The sequence below is a fragment of the Panthera uncia genome, chromosome B4, assembly GCF_023721935.1.
Source record: "Panthera uncia isolate 11264 chromosome B4, Puncia_PCG_1.0, whole genome shotgun sequence".
NCBI lineage: Eukaryota > Metazoa > Chordata > Mammalia > Carnivora > Felidae > Panthera > Panthera uncia.
In genome coordinates this window covers 121,754,953-121,768,584 of record NC_064809.1, presented here as the reverse complement: position 1 = coordinate 121,768,584, position 13,632 = coordinate 121,754,953, and the positions used below count along the sequence as shown (strand labels likewise).

The window sequence follows — 13,632 nt, the reverse complement described above, 5'->3', positions numbered from 1 at the left end:
TGCAATTATAAATGGGATTGTTTTCATAATTTATCTTTCTTCAACTTTGTTATTAGTGCATTGAAATGCAACAGATTTCTGTATATTAATTTTGCATGCTGAAACTTTACTGAATTCATTTATCAGTTCTAATAGTTTTTTGATGGAGTCATTAGTGTTTTCTATATATAGTATCATGTCATCTGCAAATAGTGACAGTTTTACTTCTTCCTTACCAATATGGATGACTTTTATTTCTTTTTCTTGTCTGATTACTACACCTAGGACTCCCAATAGTATGTTGAATGAAAGTGGAAGAAAGTGGTGAAAGTAGACATCCTTGTATTATCCCTGATCTTAGAGGAAAAGCTTGGAGTTTTTCACCATTGACTATAATGTTAGCTGTGGGTTTTTCATAATGACCTTTATTGTATTGAGGTATATTCCCTCTAAACTCACTTTATTGAAAGTTTATCATGAATGGATGGTGTATTTGTCAAATGCTTTTCCTGCATCTATTGAGATGATTATATGGTTTTTATCCTTCCTCTTGTTAATGTGATACATCACATTGATTGACTTCCAAATATTGAACCACTCTTGCATCCCTCAAATAAATCCTACTTGATCATAATGAATGATTTCTCAAATGTGTTGTTGGATTTGTTTTGCCAGCCTTTTGTTGAGGATTTTAGCATCTATGGTCATCAGAGATATTGGCCTGTAGTTTTCTTTTTTTGTAGTGTCTTTGTCTGGTTTTGGTATTGGGGTAATGCTGGCCTCATAGAACGAATTTGGAAGCTTTCCTTCCTCAAATTCTCTCAAGTTTTTGTTTGAGAGACATACAAATGAGTTTATTTCATCTTCATTTTTGCTGTGTATAAAAGTCTAGATTAGTAGGGCTTTTCTGTTTGTCAAACTCTAATTACCTCTGATGTAACCATGAGTTATCCAGGGAACTTTATCTTTTATTCTTACAGAAGAAAATATTAGACATCATTAATATTTCATTATATGTGTGTAGACATAAACTCTACACTTCCTAAAGTTGGGAATTAGAGAATACAACTATGGAACCCCTGCTCAGAAAAAGACACACTCCTTGCCCACCCTTCTCAGTACACATAGATCAGAACAAATAAAATAATTATCAGTATTTGGAAGTTTAAAGAAGCAAGAAGTCTTCTGATTGGAGCATTTAGTCCACTTACATTCAATGTTATTATTGAAAGATATGGGTTTAGAGTCATTGTGATATCTGTAGGTTTCATGCTTGTAGTGATGTCTCTGGTACTTTGTGGTCCTTGCAACATTTCACTCACAGAGTCCCCCTTAGGATCTCTTGTAGGGTTCGTTTGGTGGTGATGAATTCTTTCAGTTTTTGTTTGTTTGGGAAAACCTTTATCTCTCCTTCTATTCTGGAATGACAGGCTTGCTGCATAAAGGACTCTTGACTGCATATGTTTCCTGTTCATCACATTGAAGATTTCCTCATTCCTTTCTGGCCTGCCAAGTTTCAGTAGATAGGTCTGCTACTACCCTTATGCTTCTACCTTTGTATGCTAAGGCCCGTTTATCACTAGCTGCTTTCAGAATTCTCTTTTTATCCATATATTTTGCCAGTTTCACTATGATATGTTGTGCAGAAGATTGATTCAAGTTACGTCTGAAGGGAGTTCTCTGTACCTCTTGGATTTCAATGTCTGTTTCCTTCCCCAGATTGGGGAAGTTCTCAGCTATGATTTGTTCAAGTATACCTTCAGCCTCTTTCTCTCTCTTCTTCTTCCAGAATTCCTATGATACAGATATTGTGCCATTTGATTGCATCACTTAGTTCTCTAATTCTCCCTTCTTGATCCTGGATTTTTTTATCTCTCTTTTTCTCAGCTTCCTCTTTTTCCATAATTTTATCTTCTAATTCACCTATTCTCCCCTCTGCCTCTTCAATCCACACTGTGGCTGCCTCCATTTTATTTTGCACCTCACTTATAACATTTTTTAATTCATCATGACTATTTTGTAACTCTTTGAACTCTGCAGTTTCTTTAATAAAAGGTGCTCGGAGAACTGGACAGCAACATGCAGAAGAATGAAACTAGACCTTTCTTACACCATACACAAAAATAAACTCAAAATGGATGAAGGACCTGAATATGAGACAGGAAACCATCAAAACCCTAGAGGAGAAAGCAGGAGAAAACCTCTTTGACCTCAGCCGCAGCAATTTCTTACTTTACAAATCTCCAAAGGCAAGGGAATTAAAAGCAAAAATGAACCACTAGGACCTCATCAAGATAAAAAGCTTCTGCACTGCAAAGGAAACAATCAACAAAACTAAAAGGCAACCAACAGAATGGGAAAAGATATTTGCAAATGACATATCGGATAAAGGGCTAATATCTAAAATCTATGAAGAACTCACCAAACTCCACACCCGAAAAACAAATAATCCAGTGAAGAAATGGGCAAAAGATACGAATAGACGCTTTTCCAAAGAAGACCTCCAGATGGCCAACAGACACATGAAAAGATGCCCTACGTCACTCCTCATCAGGGAAATACAAATCAAAACCACACTGAGATACCACCTCAGGTCACTCAGAGTGGCTAAAATGAACAATTCAGGAGACTATAGGTGCTGGCAAGGATGTGGAGAAACGGGAACCCTCTTGAACTGTTGGTGGGAATGCAAACTGGTGCAGCCGCTCTGGAAAACAGTGTGGAGGTTCCTCCACAAAAAATTAAAAATAGAACTACCTTATGACCTAGGAATCTACCCAAAGGATACAGGAGTGCTGATGCATAGGGATCCTTGTATCCCAATGTTTATAGCAGCACTTTCAACAATAGCCAAACTATGGAAAGAGCCTAAATGTCGATCAAGTGATGAATGGATAAAGAAGATGTGTGGGAATGCAAGCTGGTGCAGCCACTCTAGAAAACAGTATGGAGGTTCCTCAAAAAGTTAAAAATAGAACTACCCTACAACCCAGCAATTGCACTATTAGGCATATATCTATGGGGTACAGGTGTGCTGTTTTGAAGGAACACATGCACCCCCATGTTTATAGCAGCACTATCAACAATAGCCAAAGTATGGAAAGGGCCCGAATGTCCAATCCAGCAATTGCACTATTAGGCATTTATCCAAGGGACTCAGGTGTGCTGTTTCGAAGGGACACATGCACCCCCATGTTTATAGCAGCACTATCAACAATAGCCAAAATATGGAAAGAGCCCAAATGTCCACCAATGGATTAATGGATAAAGAAGATGTGGTATATATATACAATGGAGTATTACTTGGCAATCAAAAAGAATGAACTCTTGCCATTTGCAACTACGTGGATGGGACTGGAGGGTATTATGCCAAGTGAAATTAGTCAGCCAGAGAAAGACAAAAATCATATGACTTCACTCATATGAGGACTTTAAGAGACAAAACAGATGAACATAAGGGAAGGGAAACAAAAATAATATGAAAACAGGGAGGGGGACAAAACAGAGGAGACTCATAAATATGGATAACAAACTGAGGGTTACTGGAGTGGGTGGGGAAGGGGGTATGGGCTTAATGGGTAAGGGGCACTAAGGAATCTACTCCTGAAATCATTGTTGCACTATATGCTAACTAATTTGGATGTAAATTTTAAAAAATAAAAATTTTTTAAAAAGAAGATGTGGTTTATATATACAATGGAATACTCCTTGGCAATGAGAAAGAATGAAATCCTGCCATTTGAAGCAATGTGAATGGAACTGGAGGGTATTATGCTGAGTGAAATAAGCCAGGCAGAGAAAGACAGATACCATATGTTTTCACTCATATGTGCATCTTGAGAAACTTAACAGAAGACAATGGGGGAGAGGAAAGGGAGGAGGGGGAGTTATGGAGAGGGAGGGAGGCAAACCATAAGAGACTCTTAAGGACTGAGAACAAACTAAGAGTAGATGGGGGGATGGGGGAGAGGGGAAAGTGGATGATGGGCAGGGAGGAGGGCACTTGTTGGGATGAGCACTGGGTGTTGTATGGAAACCAATTTGAAAATAAATATATTTAAAAAAGAAAAGAAGCAAGAAGTCACAATGTGCAGTCAGGGAAGTGTGTTGAATTGGAAATGGGTAATTCCCAGAGCAAAACTCTAGATGTTTGCTGCCGTTCTCCAAGCTTTAAAGATGGTTTTTTTCTCTCTCTCCCTCCTTCTTAAACATTCATTCATCCTCTCTTTTAACAAGTACTTTTTGAACTCTGCTTAGTGCTAGATATTGTAAATCTTGATAAATCAGACGTGGACTCAGCTTGCAAGGAACTTCCAGTAGAGAAGATGACAGGCACACAAATAGCAGTGACAGACTGAGATGTCAGAAGAGATGCACAGACAAAAATCTTCCCCAGTTCAGAGGAGTTAAAGATTACTTCGGGGGAATAAGAGGGTTAAGGAAGGAAAGAATCAGGAAAAATGCCTCCCAGAGGCAGAATTTGAGCTGTGCCTTTAAGAAAAGAAGGAATTTGGTCATGCTGAGAAGGTGACAAGCGACAAGTGACAAGTTTTTCTGGGAAGCATTGTCCAGGAAAAAAAGAACCAGCAAGCACCAGAGTTAGGCTAAATTATATATGCAAAGGAGCAGCAAGAAATAAAAATGCCAAATTGCAGATGGCCTTGAATGCCAGGCTAAGGTGTTCCGTTTGAGACAAATGCTTAGCTAAATGAGCATTCCTTCTAGAGAGATGAGGGAAAAGGGTGTGTATCTATCTATGTCTGTCTATCACCTGTTGGGGACCAGCTGTGTGTCAGGCCCTTTGCCAAGTGCTTTACACACAGTCTCTCATTAAATCCTCTCATCAGCTTACAAGATAGGTATCAGGATCCTATATAGCTAGGTGTCCCCACACCTTATCTTTTCCTTTCTTTGCCTTCTCAGGACTGTTGTGGGCCTGACTTGGGGTGTCAGGTTGACCATTAATAAGGCAAATCCCTGTGTACCTCGCAGGGTTTGAGTAACTGGAAGGCGATCTCCCAGCTGGTAAGTACCTGGGCCACAACTGGAAGCCATCCCTCCCTCTGGGTACCAGCGTGGCACCGGGATTGCGGCCCAGCGCCTCCCAGCGGCCGACGCAGGCCCCGCCCAGTCGCAGGCGATTGGCCACCCGAGCCCGGCCAGCTGAGGAGGCGAGGCCGTGCCAGCCGAGGGGGCGGGCCATGGGCTGGTCCCAGGGCTGGCGGACCCGGCGAGCAGCTATCGAGGCCCCCGGGCGCTCGGAGGCTACAGGACGCGCGGCCAGGCTGAGCCCCAGCCGTCGTGCCGCCGCCGGTGCGCTCCCTTCCATCATGCTGTGGCGGGGCAGCCAGGCGCTCCGGCGCTTCTCCACCGGCCGGGTGAGTCTGGTCCCGGGCGAGCGTCCTGGCTCTCTCTCACCGAGGCTGCTTTCCAGACCCCCGGGCGGGCGGGGCGGGAGGGTCGGGAGGGTCGGGCGGCGGGGCTGGGGGTGGGCAGCGATGTTCAGGCTTTGCTAAAAACCAAGACAGCGTTTTTAAAACTAGGAGACTGCCGAGAAGGATCCGGAGAGGGTCTTGAGTATGGCTTGCCAGGCGAGCCATTGTCTTGTCCGGGGAAGGGGCTGAGGATGCGGCTTTTGAACATCTACGGTATGGCTGGGATTGACAGGGTGGGGACAGTCACTTGGCAAGGGGGACAGGGTCAGCTTCCTTTCCTTTTTTCATTTCAATGATGACATCCCTGGTTATGAGATGGAGCTGAAGTACAGGACCGAAACCGTTTCTGGAGGACAGTAGTATTCAAGTCAGCCGCGTGGTCCTGGGCGGCCTGGGAGTTGGGAGCCCTGGCATTGAGGATCCATTCAGATTTGGGCCCTCGGAGCTGGTGGCTGCAGGCTCATTTTTCGCGAGTTGCAGGCGGCAAGATTGCTATGATTACCAGACGCTGCAGAAGCAGCACTCTGGAACATTATTAAACTGTAGCGTTAAGAAACGAGCCGTGGCCCAGCCCCGCGCCTTGGAATTGCATCAGCTCCTCCAGAAATGGAAAGAGAGCAGACACGTTGCATGTGACCCCTGGGAGAGATGCCTCCCTGCATTTAGGCAGACTCTAAACTGTTTAGGGAAGGAAAAAAAAAAAAAAAAGCATGTCATGTACATCATCTCTTCTATAGGAAGTGCATGCTTCCTGGTCTGTGAAAGAATTTGCTTTTCAATTCCTCTTCTTTGCCAAAGCCATATGTGCATGTATACAAATCCAGACGTAAGAAACTTGAAGGCGGAGAGAGTCTTGAATAGCACCAAGAACCAGAACGATGCATACATGGAAAAATCTTTTGTCTCCCAGACGACCCCAAATAATGAGGATTCGTCACTTTACCCCATCCAGTCCTAGTTATTGGGGAGTATTCGCCCTTTTAAAGAATAAGAAAAGAGAAACCTGCCCTTGGAGAGCCTTTGCTTGCTCTGAACTCCTCCTTAGCTTTCTCCCGCCACGTGGCACCTGGGGATGTGGATTGGATGGCACCCAGAGCAAGGGCTTGTGCCCGCCTATTTTATTGGCCTCCTCTGTCAACACCTTTCATTGAATTGCCTTTTTTGGAGTGCAGAAGGGAGTCTCAAAGAACGAAAAGATTGCAATAGTAGGGTTTACATAAGATTTCAGTAATAAAAGTTGAACATCCCAGGTGGCAAATGACATGAACAGAAACATGCACGTGGGGAAGCACCAGGCACGGTCAGGGGTCTGGGGTCTGACCATACATGTGAAAGAGCAGCGACATTCGTTTGGGAAGAAGACGGGTTCTTCCATGGCCAAAAGGAAGACATGGAACAAGTGAAGTGTTTGGGATATTTTACTCCATAGAAAATGGGGATCCATCCTTTGGACGGTATTCTAGTAAGAATTGTTCAAAATCAAGCATGGCTAGTGGGAGCGTAAAAAGGTGCAGCCACTTTGGAAAACTGGCGATTTTTTATAAAGTTAAACATACACCTATAATATGGCCCAGCAATTGCACTCCTAGGTATTTACCCAAGAGAAGTGAAAACTCATGTTCACACAAGTACCTATTTATGAATGTTTACAGAGGCTTTATTCATTGTCACCCAAAACTGGAAACAACTTAAATGTCCTTCATCTGGTGACAGAATAAACAGTGGATAAATCCATCCCTACATGGGAATCCTACTCAGAAAAAGAAAGAGGAAGGAACTCCTGGTGTGTACAAAAGCATGGATGAAACTCAGATGTGGGTGCTGAGTGTCAGAAAACGGACTCAAAGGGCTATGTATTATATAATTCTGCTTATGTGACATTCTGGAAAGAGTAGAACTATACAGTGATAGAAAAAAGATCAGTGGTTATTAGGGGCGGGACATGGGGGAAGCATGGACTATAAGAGACTGTCTCTTAAAGGACAGGAAGGAATATTTTGGTGGGGGTGGGGGGTGATGGAACTATTCTTTTTTTAATTTTTTTTTAAATTTATTTTTGCGACAGAGAGAGACAGAGCATGAGCAGGGGAGGGGCAGAGAGAGAGGGAGACACAGAATCGGAAGCAGGCTCCAGGCTCTGAGCTGTCAGCACAGAGCCCAACGCGGGGCTTGAACCCACAGACTGTGAGATCATGACCTGAGCCACCCAGGCGGACGGAACCATTCTTTATCTTGATTATAGCAGTGATTAGGTGACTGTGTGTCTGTCAAAACTCCCAGAACTATCCACTGAAAAGGGTGTATTTTACTGCAGGTAAAGTATACCTTCATCTTTAAAAGTGAAAAAAATCACACGGTTTTTTTTTGTTTGTTTGTTTGGTGTTAAAGCAGAATGAAAAAAAAAAAAGAATGAGAAATTTCTTAGAACCTAGCAAAATCCAATGGAAAACTAGTTTATAACACTTCCTGCTAGAGTCGATTTTTTCTATTCTCGGTCTTAAAGAAGTGGACTCAGAAATATTTAATGATTTTGGCTTAATGATGTGGCTGGATCTTTTTAACTATGGCCACTATCCATAGCAATAAACCCTTTGTCTATAGTTAGTGTCGTGCACTTCCATTATCTTGCCTGGTTCACTGCTCCTTAATTTCTCCCCATGGGGGGGGGGATTATTTAGCCTTCATATTATTTGGCACTTTGTAATTTAGCTTCCTCTGCCAGTGTCTGGGATAAGTCTGGCTGGTGGTTCTGGGTTCGTAGCCTGGTTCTGGAACTTGAGATTACTCTATGATCCAATTTAAGAGGTTGGACCCCTCCCTACTTCTTGGAACCAAGTACTGGTTTATACCCTAATTCTAGCAACCTGGTCCTTGTTTCTGAATTACCTGACCCCCTGCTTTCATGTCAAGTTTGTTTTGAGGACCTTCAAATTCAACTTCAAACCATATTTGGTTGTGTACTGAGCACTTGTTCTAAATCCTGAGGATATAATTATTTAATAAATAATAATAATCATATAATAATAATAATAATAATAGGTAGCATTGACATAGCACTTAGTATGCACCAGACACTGTTATAAATGCTTTACATTTATGCACGCTTAATTTACTTACTATCTCAGTGAGGTAGGTACTATTATTACCCATTTTACAGATAAAGAAACTAAAACTCGGAGAAGTTAAATAACTTTTTTAGAGTCTCACAGCCAAAAAGGATAAAATAATAAACAAGAAATAAACTATCCTTGCTTTCAAAGAGTCCATAGATTAGTGGAACAAATGATTAAACTTGTGGTTAAAGAATAATAATAGACAATATACCAAAAAGGAAATACAAATGGATAGTGCAATATTAAAAGGCACTCAACCAAACCAGTAATCAAGAGGATGCAAATTAGAACAAGATATAAGATTTCACTCATCACATTGGCAAAAATCATAGAAGTTGACAATATTGTGTGTTGGCAGGGGTGAGAAAATAGTTCCTCAAATATTCTAGAAGCCAATTTGATGGTATCCATTAACATTTAAGTTTTAAAAATGATCCTACAATTTCATTTGTAGATATCTGAGAAAAGCACTCCTGCATGGGCACAGGAAGCATGTACCAGGATACCCATTGCCATGGTATTTGTAATAATGACAGACTGAAAGCCAAGCTGTTCCTCAGTAGGGAAATGAACAAATAAACTGAGACATAGCTACGCTCTGAAATGCTGTGCACCAATTTTAAAGAATCAATTATATGTACTAACAAAGTTATGGGACATTACACATAATATGACTCAATTTGTGTTATTTTTAAAACACAAAATAATATATTATGTATACACTTCGATATATGTAAATGTCCAGAAAAGGTCTGTAGGATGCACAGCAAACCATGAAATGTTTTTTTCTGGGGTGGAGGGGGAGAGGGAACTGGGATTGGGAGACTCCAGTCTTATCTGTGATTGTTTCATTTAAAAAAAAAAATTTTTTTACATTTATTTTTGAGAGACAGAGTGAGAGACAAAGCACAAGCAGGGGAGGGGCACAGAGAGGGAGACACAGAATCCGAAGCCTCCTCCAGGCTCCACGCTGTCAGCACAGAGCCCGACGTGGGCTTGAACTCATGAACCGTGAGATAGTGACCTGAGCTGAAGTTGGATGCTTAACCAACTGAGCCACCCAGGTGCCCCCCCAAATTTTTTAATGTGTATTTATTTTTGAGAGAGAGCAAGCACATGCGAGTAGGGGAGGAGCAGAGAGAGAGAGGGAGGGGGACAGAAAATCTGAAGTGGGATATGTGCTGGCAGCAGGGAGCCCAATGCAGGGCTCGAACTCAAGAACTGTGAGATCTTGACCTGAGCCGAAGTTGAACGCTTAACCGTCTGAGCCACCCAGGCGCCCCTGTGATTGTTACATTTTTAACAAGGAGATTGTGTGTATATGTTATATATGTAATTAAAAATTAATTTTAAAAATTCTATGCAATGAGATTATAGATAAATGCAATGCACTGAAGTCCTCCCCTTCTAGCAGGGACTGGAGTCCATCCCTGGATCTAGTCCTTTGGACTTTTCCCTACTGTTACCCAATCTTTGACATGTTCTTTGGTCACCAGCTGCACCCAATCTTTAGGTGCAAGGCATTCCCAGCTGGCCTCACATGCTAATAGACCCTGTGTTGACATCTCTGTTTTAAAAACCTCTTACCAGGGTACCTGGGTGCCTCACTCAGTTGAGCGTCCAACTCTTGATTTCAGCTCAGGTCATGATCTCATGGTTTGTCAGTTCGAGCCCCGAGCCAGGCTCTATGCTGACAGCGTGGTGCCTGCTTGGGATTCTCTTTCTGCCCCTCCCTTGCTTATACACACGCTCTTTTTGTGTGCAACTAACAAAGTTATGGAACTTTCTCTCTCAAAATAAATAAATAAACATTTAAAAATAAAACTCTTTTATCCTTTTTATGATAAAAAAAATGTTGGCCAAGGGGTGCCTAGGTGGCTTAGTCGGTTAAGCATCTGACTCTGCTCAGGTCATGATCTGACAGTTAGTGAGTTCGAGCCCCACGTCGGGCTCTGTGCTGACAGCTTGAAGCCAGGAGCCTGCTTCGGATTCTGTGTCTCCCTCTCTCTCTGCCCCTCCCCCACTCATGCTCTGTCTCTGTCTCTCAAAAGTGAATAAATGTTTAAAAAAATTAGAAAAAAAAATGGCCAGATATCCAAGAAAGTCCTCATTAATATGTACTTTATATGATTACACAATGGGGAAAAAAATCAAGTTGCACAAGTTTGTCATTTATGGTGGTGTCTTGAATCTTGTTTGAATCTTACACAGATTTACATCTATGCCATGTGGAACTTGTTGCTTCTGATGATTAGTATGAGGGTTTGTTACAATCAGTACCATGGGCTTTTACACTATTCCAAGCTACCTCCTGTGAATGTATTGAAGGTGGCTTATTAAGTCAGCTTTTATTTTCACTGTGTATCTGCTCAACTCTCAAACGGAAGAGGGGTGCCCACCCGAAGTTAATTCATGCCTCGCCTGAGTGTGTGCTAATAGAGAAATAATATAGCATCACTCTTGTGCTTAAAATCATTCATTCGGTGGATCTCACTCTTCACAATAAGGTCCAAATTATTTGCTGTAGACAAGGCTCTCCCTAACAGGTCTTCTGACTCTCCCTAGAGAGTCACTTGTCATCACTCCCCAACTTCCAGTATTGGACCCACTTTGCCCACTCCTTCACTTCTTTGTAAATGCCACCCCCTCTGCCTGAAACTTCCCAAGGACCTCCGGTAATCCGCGCCCTTCTCTTGGCCAACTCTTAGGATGAGCGCTCTAAGATTCAGTCAAGGAATTCTTGGAAAGTCTTCCCCTTTCCACACCCACACTGTGCTTTCCTGTCCAGCTCTATGATGCCGATATGTCTTTACTGCTTCCCTGCTAACTGGCAAACTCCTGAGGGCAGAGACCAGTCTTCTTTGTGCTTTTACTGTAGGGATCCCCCCCCCCAAAAAACGCCCATGGAGGCTAAACAGGAGAGCAAATGAAGGATTTGAGCCTGAGGGAGCGAAAGGCCATATCCAACCAGAGTAACGGGAGCAGCCGCTGCTCAGCTCTAGCTGACTGTTGCCACGTCGAAGTGTAGACCATGGTTGACAAACCTCCTGAGTTCTAAAAAGAAGTCAGAAATTCAGCCTGCTAACGTGAAAGCTCCTAAAAATCTTATCACAATTCTTTTACAAATGCTCTGTGGGCCGAATAAAATACTCTTGTGGGACAACTGATTTGCAGTGCCTACCAGGCCCTGGGCACGGAGCATGGTAAATGCTCAGAACATGTTCATTGAGCACGTCTTGCACACTGTCAGGCATGATTTGGAGCACCATGTGCCACATGTTCCACAAGGTGCTAGGCATCTGGATGTCTCTGAAAAATTGACTTGGTCTTATTCTTCGGTAAATCTGTCAGTTCTCACAATTCCTGACGTGGAGAGCTTTGGCCTTGTTTTACACCCCACTCAAATGGTTCTGTAACGGTATCGTCTGCTTCGCAAAAGCGTTTCGGATCAGTCAGCACTGACTCGTAGTGCTGCGCCATTAGGCTTTCTATAGAGGATTGTGTTTTCGTTTTTGGTTTTAATCCTTGGAGCACAATCAGAATTCTCATTAATTTGCTTCCTGAAGGAGTCCACCAGGATGTGGATAGCCTGGGAATGGAACATTGAATAGTTTAAATAGCAGAAGCTCTGGGGGTGCCTGGCTGGCTCGGTCAGTAGAGCATGTGACTCTTGATCTCAGGGTTTTGAGTTCAAGCCCCATGTTGGGTGTAGAGATTACTTAAAAATAAAATCTTAAAAAAAAAAAAAAAGGCAAAAGTTCTGTTCCTTGCCAAAGGCTCTTCTAGGCAGAATGCCATCATTAGAGAAACCCAAGATAGTGGCACTTACCGCCAAGATTTATAAATGCCGTGGGTGGTTTTATGCCTCCCTGTCTTTCTCACCAATATAACAGGCACTTACAGTGCCTCAAAGAATGTTCTCTGGTCACCAGATCCAGCCTACAAATGAATGGTGCTTTCTCCCCTGTCAGGACCACCATGGTACTTCCTTAGAAAGTCTTATGGAACTATTTCCCACAATTAACCTGTCAAACTGTTACCATATTTTTCTTTTAAAAAAAGGGGGGTTGGGGAGGGAGGACAGGAGTGCCTGGGTGGCTCAGTTGGTTGAGCATCTGACTCTTGATTTCAGCTCAGGCCGTGATCCCAGGATCATGGGATCGAAACCCCAGTCAGGCTCTGTGCTGAGTGTGAATACTGCTTAGGATTCTCTCTCTCTCTCTCTCTCTCTCTCTCTCTCTCTCTCTCTCCCTCTCTCGCTCCCTCTCCCTCTCTCTCTCCCTCTCTCTCTCCCCCTCTGCCCTTCATCCCTGCTCTCAGGCTCTCTCTCAAATAAAAAATAAATATAAAATATTTTAAAATGGGGGGCAGACCTTCAGTATAGGAAAACAATAGAAGCTTATCTGCTGAAGTGTGATAGATCTGAGTTTTGCTTCTGCCCGTGGTTAGCCCCGTCTGCAGGCAGTTTACTTGACTTCCCTAAGCCCTGTGTGTTCTCATTTGTAAAATGGGTTACTGTGAGGTCTAAAGGCATAAGTAGTTGATAAAATGTTTTAAATTGATTAACAGGGCTCAGCGTGGTGTTGGGCTCATGGTACATTTCCAGTAGGAAAGTTCCATCATCAACATTTTTTATTTACCTAAGTATTACTTGTGGCATAATAATAATAATTAACATTTGTTGAGCATCCACTATTGCCACACACTGCACTAATGCATTAGGTGATAAATTAGATGATAAACTAATGCATTAGATGATAAATCCTTTTAACAACCTTATGAAATAGGTACTATTATTTTTTTTATTTTTAAAGAGTTTTTTAAATTTTTTTTAATGTTTACTTATTTTTGGCAGAGAGAGCGCACGCATGAGTGGGGGAGGGGCAGAGAGAGGGAGAAAAGATCTGAAGACAAAATCTGGATCATGACCTGAGCTGAGATCAAGGGTCGATGCTTACTGACTGGGCCACCCAGGTGCCACTAGATACTATTATTATTCAGATTTTAATTGATGAGACCCAGCTCAAAATCCTATGGCCTGTGTTATGGAAAAACAAAGGAAACTAATAACCAGAGTTAGAAGCTGAGAGCTGCCACTTAGTAGC

At 42.5% G+C, this 13,632-nt stretch overlaps 1 protein-coding gene across 2 annotated transcripts in view; it reads left to right on the top strand.

Annotated features, from left to right (window-relative positions):
* The first annotated feature begins 5,203 nt into the window (after positions 1-5,203).
* Positions 5,204-13,632, top strand: part of ALDH1L2 (aldehyde dehydrogenase 1 family member L2) — a 67,227-nt gene continuing 58,798 nt past the window's right edge. For both annotated transcript variants that reach the window (XM_049626218.1, XM_049626217.1), the window contains exon 1: positions 5,204-5,357. In XM_049626218.1, coding sequence (XP_049482175.1) covers positions 5,310-5,357 — 48 coding nt within the window. In that variant the 5' untranslated portion in view covers positions 5,204-5,309. The remainder of the gene's footprint in view (positions 5,358-13,632) is intronic.